The 6,666-nt window shown below is 60.9% G+C and overlaps 1 protein-coding gene across 2 annotated transcripts; it reads left to right on the top strand.

The window, feature by feature from the left end:
* Nucleotides 1-1,009: 1,009 nt before the first annotated feature.
* LOC103681381 (DNA dC->dU-editing enzyme APOBEC-3G-like) lies at nt 1,010-5,091 on the top strand. 2 transcript variants are annotated; one of them, XM_040622784.1, is made up of 5 exons: nt 1,010-1,308; nt 2,241-2,319; nt 3,716-4,007; nt 4,449-4,570; nt 4,852-5,091. In XM_040622784.1, exons 1-5 carry the CDS (start codon nt 1,280-1,282, stop codon nt 4,858-4,860), a joined length of 531 nt encoding a protein of 176 aa, XP_040478718.1. In that variant the 5' UTR covers nt 1,010-1,279; the 3' UTR covers nt 4,861-5,091. The 2 variants fall into 2 exon arrangements, with proteins under 2 accessions (XP_040478718.1, XP_040478717.1); XM_040622783.1 differs by having other exon boundaries at nt 1,015-1,308; nt 2,241-2,385.
* The last annotated feature ends 1,575 nt before the right edge of the window (nt 5,092-6,666 follow it).

Genomic DNA, 6,666 nt, shown 5'->3' with positions numbered 1-6,666 from the left:
GGGTCAGGGCTAGAGGGCACCGGGTCTAGGGGATGGAAGACATGGGAAGACGGCTCAGTGCAGGTACGGGGAGGACACCCTCCCCTCTGTCCAGGAACAGGGAATGCCCGCCCGAGAAGGAGGGGCCACGGTGCTACGGTTTCCACTCTCAGGATGTGACTAGACAGCCCGGGAGGGTGATCAGCCCAGCGGTTCTCGGTGCAGGCAGCCAGGGTGTGACTCAGGCCCCGGTTGGCCCAGCTAGCCCCGGGACAGACACATCCCTCAGGGAGGGGACACTGGGCCAGGACTGGGGGTTCTAAGGGAAGCCAGAATGGGGGAGTGAGTGGGACAGAGGGGCAGCCCTGAGGGGACAAATGGCCAGCTAGGGCTCAGGGACCTGCCTGGGGCTGGAATACGAATCCCCCCTCATTCCTTGAGGCCTGGGGGTGAACAGAAAGGGCTCAGGTGGCCGCCCAGTGGGATGTCTCCATCCCCCCATCCCTGCATCCAACAATGCCTGTAGGGTCCTGGCCAAGTCCCATTCCCTCTGGGAGCCTTTCTTTTCCCCTGCAGGTGATGGGCCAAAGGCTCCACGTCCAGTTTGCAATCACCCGCTGGGCGGTGTGCTCTCAGGGGAGCTCAGTACTTGTTTGTCCTCCTCCCTTGGCAGGTGCAGGGATGAAGGCCCTGCTGCGACTTCTCAGACCAGACGCTCCCGCCCTCCACAACCCCTGTCATGTGCGGGTGCCCAGGTGTCTCACCCAGCTGGCCCCGGGGAGCCTGGGCCACCCCCTCCACCCCCCACCCCCGCCGTGCTGGCTGCGGACCGGGACTCAGGGTGGGGCTGCCCAGGAGCCTGCCCTCCAGGGGCCCTGTGTCCTGGGCCAGGACCTTCCTCCAGGGGGGACGCCTGTCCTCTCACTTCCTGCCTTGCTGGTCCCTGCTGCCCAGAGAGCCCGCACCCTCCCCGAACCTCACCTGCCCTCGGTCACTCCTTCAGACTTCCGGATAGGGCCTTCGTCAGAGCAGGGAAACCAAAACTTAACTTGACCCCAAAGACTTAGGGACATGACAGCTGGCAGAGAAGTTCCTCCTGTGTTGACACCCATGAGGGTGGCATGAGTAGCGTGAGTCTAGCAAGGGGTGTGTCCCCGTAATGCCAGCTCAGCCGCTTCCAGGAGCTCTGATGGCATATAAGGCTCCTGGGTGCTTGGAAAGCACCCCGAGAGGACGGCACAGGCGGGACAAAGCAGAGAAGCTGTGGACACAGAGCCACAGCTGGTGAAGGGACCTAGACATGGATGCTGGCAGAGAGGCCTGGGACAGGTAACCCCGCCCCCTGCGTCAGCCCTGCTCCTGAGCCCCTCCTCCCGGCTGCCTGATGGGGGCTCGCCACTCCCTCCAGGTCCCTCCTGGACCCCTGGGGGCGCCTGCTCTTCTTTGCCTTGCTCCTGCCACTCCAGCCCAGGCCCACCGAGCCCTGTCAGCTGACACCCGGTCTGCTTGTTCACCCAGCCTCCCCCAGGATGACTCCTGAGGACCCATCCGTGAGGGTCCCCACCCTTGGCTCCCTCCAATCCCCTCAGGAATCTGGTCTTTCTGCCTGGGATCCCTTCTGAACTGTGCACTGGAAGGTCCCTTTTAGCTTTTAGCTTTTGGTTTTGTAAAGGGCTTGTGGTATATTCATCATTACAGAAAAGCCCATGATTATTTCAGAAGCACAGGCTCTGGTGTTCTCCTATCGGCAATGGTCCCGCACGGGCATGTCTTGGCCCCAGTGCACCCTGCGGCACGGGCTAACCTTGAAGTCAAGAGGGAAAAGCCCCAGGTGTCCCTCCACGCAGGGGAGTAGGCCAGCGGGGACAGGGATGGGATGGTGAGGCCAGCAGAGAGTCTGAGCGCCCTGGGAAGCTCCTGGGGGTCACCTGACAGAGCACTGGCCTGGCCTCCTCCCCGGGGGATCCCAGAAAGAGTCGCAGAGGGAGGCTGGGTGGCCCAGCAAAGCCAGTGGAAGCCCGTCCTCTGCAGCTCCGGCCAGTATGTGGGGTGCAGGGGGGAAGGCCTGGGGCGGAGGAACCCAAGAAACCAGCCAAAGACAATGAGCTCATAAGAAATAGTTTAGATTTTTAAAGATTGAAGTATCTTCACCTTTTACGGAAAACCTCTCTTCTATTCCCAACACACATCAGCAAGAGGACTCTCACTGCTCCAGGGGGAGGCCGTGTCCTTCAGCCTCTCCTCCGCCCCTTTGTCCACAGACACCTCCTGGATGAGGACACCTTCAATGAGAACTTCCGCAATGATGATTGGCCCTCCAGAACCTACCTCTGTTACAAGGTCGAGGGTCCCATTCAGGGCTCCGGGGTCCCTCTGGGCCAGGATAAGGGCATCCTGCGCAATAAGGTGACAAGGCCTCCCGGTCCTGGGACGTTCAGGGTAGAAGCTTCTGGGTGTACCAGGGGCAGGTCTCACCAATGTTTCCCCTTCGGTCCCCACAGCTGCCACACCTTGGCCTGAGTCAGGTGGGGACTGTTTCTGTTGTCGCTGCTGGCTTGGAGCCACACGTCAGAGAGCAGGCACAGTGTCCCAGGCCTGGCACCGTCAGTCCCTGTCACCCCAAGGCCCGGGCTCAGCCTCTCCCCTCCCGCTGTGCCTCTGAGGAAGGGTTAGGTCAGAGGAAAAGGCTTCTGGATAAGGGGTCAGCTTTTCTAAATGGGTCCTGCCTGGGGCGAGTGCCGGCCACAGAACCTGAATTCCGTTGGCTCTCGAGGCTTCCCTTGGTCACCAGTGGGGGTCCTGGCAGGACCCCTGCCCACTGCCTGGAGATCGTGCCAAGGGCACTGCTCCCCACACCAGCATCGCCCAGGGAGGTCCCCTCGTCCCCGATCCCCATCCTACTTCGCCCAGATCTCTGAGCTCGCACCAGGGAACCTGACTTGCTCCCCATCCCTGCTTGACAATCCTTCCCTGGACGGGTTGGACCCATCTCCACAGTCCTGTGAGCCCCGACAATGACATTCATCCCACAACCCAGGCGCCTCTCCTCTGGGCGCCCCTACCCCATTCCTCTCAGCACAATGAGCCCTTTTCTATCACCCGTGGGCGAGGCCCAGAGCAGAAGCTCCTGGAAGTGCTGGTGCATAGGTGGGAGGGACGTTCGGTGGGGGTGGATGGGATCCCTGACTGGAGGAAGCACCCACTTCCACAGCGTCAGGCCAGGGTCCTTGGAGCTCACCTGGCCTCCTGTCTCCCTTCCTGGGGCTCTTCCGCTGCTGTCTGCAGGGCCCCAGTTAGGTACGGGTCCCGAAGACTCTTCCCTTGGGCACAAGCTCAGAGGACTCCAGAAGCTCAGGGGTCAAGTTCAATCATATTTTAAAGCAATCCTTAAAAGTCGAAATTCCTGCAAATCCCATGACAAATCAAATCACAACAATGCAAATGAGGACCAGTCAGGTGCCCTGCCATGCAGAGCCCTAGTGAGCAGAGGCAGAAAGCAAAGTGCTCAGCACCCCTCATCGGGCTCCTAGGAATTTGCCCTCCTGTGCTTGTCTGCCAGTGGTGCTGACCCGGGATCCTGGGAATACCGCACTGACATCCCAATCAGCTCCACGCTGAGAAGGGCTCCCCCTGTATTTTGTGCCTGAGGCCAGGACTTCCCTGCCTGGCCCTGGTCCCACCCTCTCCCACGTTCACCACCAATGACAGAAACCCTTCCTGCCTCTTCTGTGCTCAGCCTGCCCAGGGACCTGAGCCCTCCTGCCACGCGGAGTGCTACTTGCTGGAGCAGATCCAGTCCTGGAACCTGGACCCGAAGCTTCACTATGGGGTCACCTGCTTTCTCTCCTGGAGCCCCTGCGCTAAGTGTGCCCAGAAGATGGCTCGGTTCCTGCAGGAGAACAGCCACGTGAGCCTGAAGCTCTTCGCCTCCCGCCTCTATACCCGACAGCAGTATGATGAGAATTACAAGGAGGGGCTGCGGACCCTGAAGAGGGCTGGGGCCAGCATCGCCATCATGACCTACAGGGGTCAGCGGGGCCCTCCCGGGGGTGGGCAGAGGGCAGGGAGAGGCCTGGGCAGGGCGGCTGCTGGGGGGAGTGGTGGGCAGGAGTCGTGTCCCTGGTGGTAGACCCCGTTGGCTACCTGCGGAGGGGAGGCTGGAGCCTGGACAGCACAGGACAGCAGGGTCTGTGGGAAGAGAGAGGCAGGGCAGGACAGATGTCTCCGGAAGGGAAGGGAGCATGAGGGGTGGACAGGCCACACAGACCCTGGGCTTCCAGGAAGAAGGCCAGTCAGGCTGGATGAGGCTCCAGGCTGAGGAAAGAGTCCCCGGGGTCAGGGGAGCGCCCTGGAGGAGAGTGAGCAGAGGTGTATTTAGGAGGGGCACAGCCTGTCCCTGGGAGTCAGACCCCCTGTGGGCCCTGGGCCTCCCCAGAGCCAAGCTCATGTCCCTCCTCTGCTTGCTGCAGAGTTTGAGCTCTGCTGGAAAACCTTCGTGCTCCACGACCAGGAGGGAAGCTGCTTCCAACCCTGGCCATTTCTGCATGAGGAGAGTCAGAAATTCTCTGAGAAACTGCAAGCCATTCTCCAGGTGGGGGTCCTCCTTCCCTTCCTGCCACCTCCCCTGCCCTCCTCCCCCCTCTCCTCTCCCTGGCCTTTCCCTGCCCCTTCCAGAGCCTCCACTGGCTTACCTGCTCCCCCCTGGGGGTCAGCTCCACCCCTCTGGCTGCCTGGGACAGACACCTCTGTTCCCTGTCCTCCTGTGTCCCCTCCCTTCCCCATCTCTGTGGCTGCCAGACCCCTTCTGTGTTCCCTCTGCCCCCCTGTCTCACTGCCCACCCCATGCCACTCCACCTTCTCCTCCTGGAGCAGGGAGCCTGAAGCATGGACTCCAGTCTGGCTAAAGACCGCAGGAGACCTCTGTGAACAGCAGAATCAAACACTTCCTCCCGGGAAATGCAACCTTGCCCTCCACCCCCATCTCCAGAGGGATCCAAAGAAGCCAGCAAAAGCCAAGGAGCCCAGAGGAAGTTGTCTTGAAAGCAAAATCTGAGTAGATTTACTTGTCATGGGAAACCTGTCTTAGGTTCCGAATATACCTGATGAAGATTGCCCTCGTCTCTGTCAGAAGAGTTTTCAATTTTCAGAGAATAATTACTTTAATTGATTTCAAATGCAAAGCAATGAAAGGGGATATTAAGGCTCTCCTACCAAAGGTTTTCTCTGGAAATGTGTCACAATGCCCAGAGAGCCACACCAAGGCTTATAACCCTGTGCAAACCTGCAAATACCTCTCCCTTTGCGGTGGGCCCTTCGGGGAGCAGTCACACAAATTCCCTCTGTTGCGAGTAAGAATCAGCTAAGCCTTATGGGGGGGGGGGATCTAGAAATCAGAAACCTGCCCCCTGCCAACCTGTCCTATTGTCAGCCATGCTGATCTGCAATGACAGCCTCGCTGTAGAGAATAGAAAGAATGAGTCTAAATATTGGGGAGGAACCCTCACATTTGAGGTAGGGGGGAGGGTGGGAGGTTCTCCAGTCCTCACCCCTGCTACCTGCCCTGCCCTGAGAGGAAGCCTGAGGGAGGGGCCTCCCTGCTCAGAAGCTGAGCTCTGCTGCTTCATGACACAGGGCACCTGGGACAGAGCCCCCGGGTCAGGGCCCACACAGGACAGGGCACTGGGCAGAACCCCCCGCAGGCCTGGCATCGCCCTCCCGCTGCTCTCTGTGGAGTCCACACCCCTGAGTGCAGCCCTGGCAGCCGGTGGGTCCGCACAAGGCCTTCCTGAGGCCCAGCACAAGTCCCCGGTCCCTCCTCACAGACTTCTGCTCCCCTGTCAGGGCCTAAAGGGTGTCCCAGCCTCACACAGTGACTGTAAGGGGCTGGAGAGAGGCTTCATTCAGGTTGGGACAAGGGAGGGACTGAGAGGAAGGGATAGAGGACCATTGTCAGGCGGGGAGGAAGGGGCTGTCACGGAGGGCTGGCACCCCAAAGTGGAGGAGCTGGAGGAGAGAAGCGAGCCAGAGAGAGGGTAGAAAGGAGAGGAGAGGAGCACAGCGGGGCCCAGGTCTGCCGTGGAGGACGGGACAGAAGGAGCCTGAGGACAGGACTCTGGGAGAGAGGGGCTGCCAGCCAGGGAGAGCTGCCCTGGGGGGTGGACTTTGGGGCTGTAGCCCAGCAGACAGGAGGGGAGGGGCTCAGCGCTCCTATCAGCACCTGCCCCACCCCCCTGCCCCTGTTCCCCAGCTCCCCTCCAGGCACCTGTCTTCTCCTGCTGGGCTCCTGGGCCCCAGGGCAGCCTGCCCCCAGACAGCACCTCCTCCAGCCTGCATGGCTCACTCCCAGGAGAAGAGAGAGGGGCACTGACCCCAGACTTCGGAGCCTGTGCGTCCTTCCGTGGGCAGGAGCCGTGTCCATCCCTGGCAGGTGGCAGAAGGGAGACCCCAGAACAGGGTTCCCACTGGGGATTCCTCCGGAGACCCTTTTGTGCTGCAGAGGGAACCAGATTGTCCTCGGGGCTCGTCACCTGGAACCTAGGGACTGACCGGGGGCTGTGTAACCGGTCAGTGTCCAGGGCTGAGGACAAGGTGTGACATGGTTGTTCCTCCACGCACAATGCTGCCGTGGAACGGAGGGGATGTCTCCGCTCCCGTGGGTCCCTCAGTCCGCAAATACTCCCTCCGTCC

This window comes from Ursus maritimus, unplaced genomic scaffold (genome assembly GCF_017311325.1).
Source record: "Ursus maritimus isolate PB19 unplaced genomic scaffold, ASM1731132v1 scaffold_590, whole genome shotgun sequence".
Taxonomy (NCBI): Eukaryota; Metazoa; Chordata; class Mammalia; order Carnivora; family Ursidae; genus Ursus; species Ursus maritimus.
This window is presented reverse-complemented; position numbering and strand designations above follow the sequence as displayed.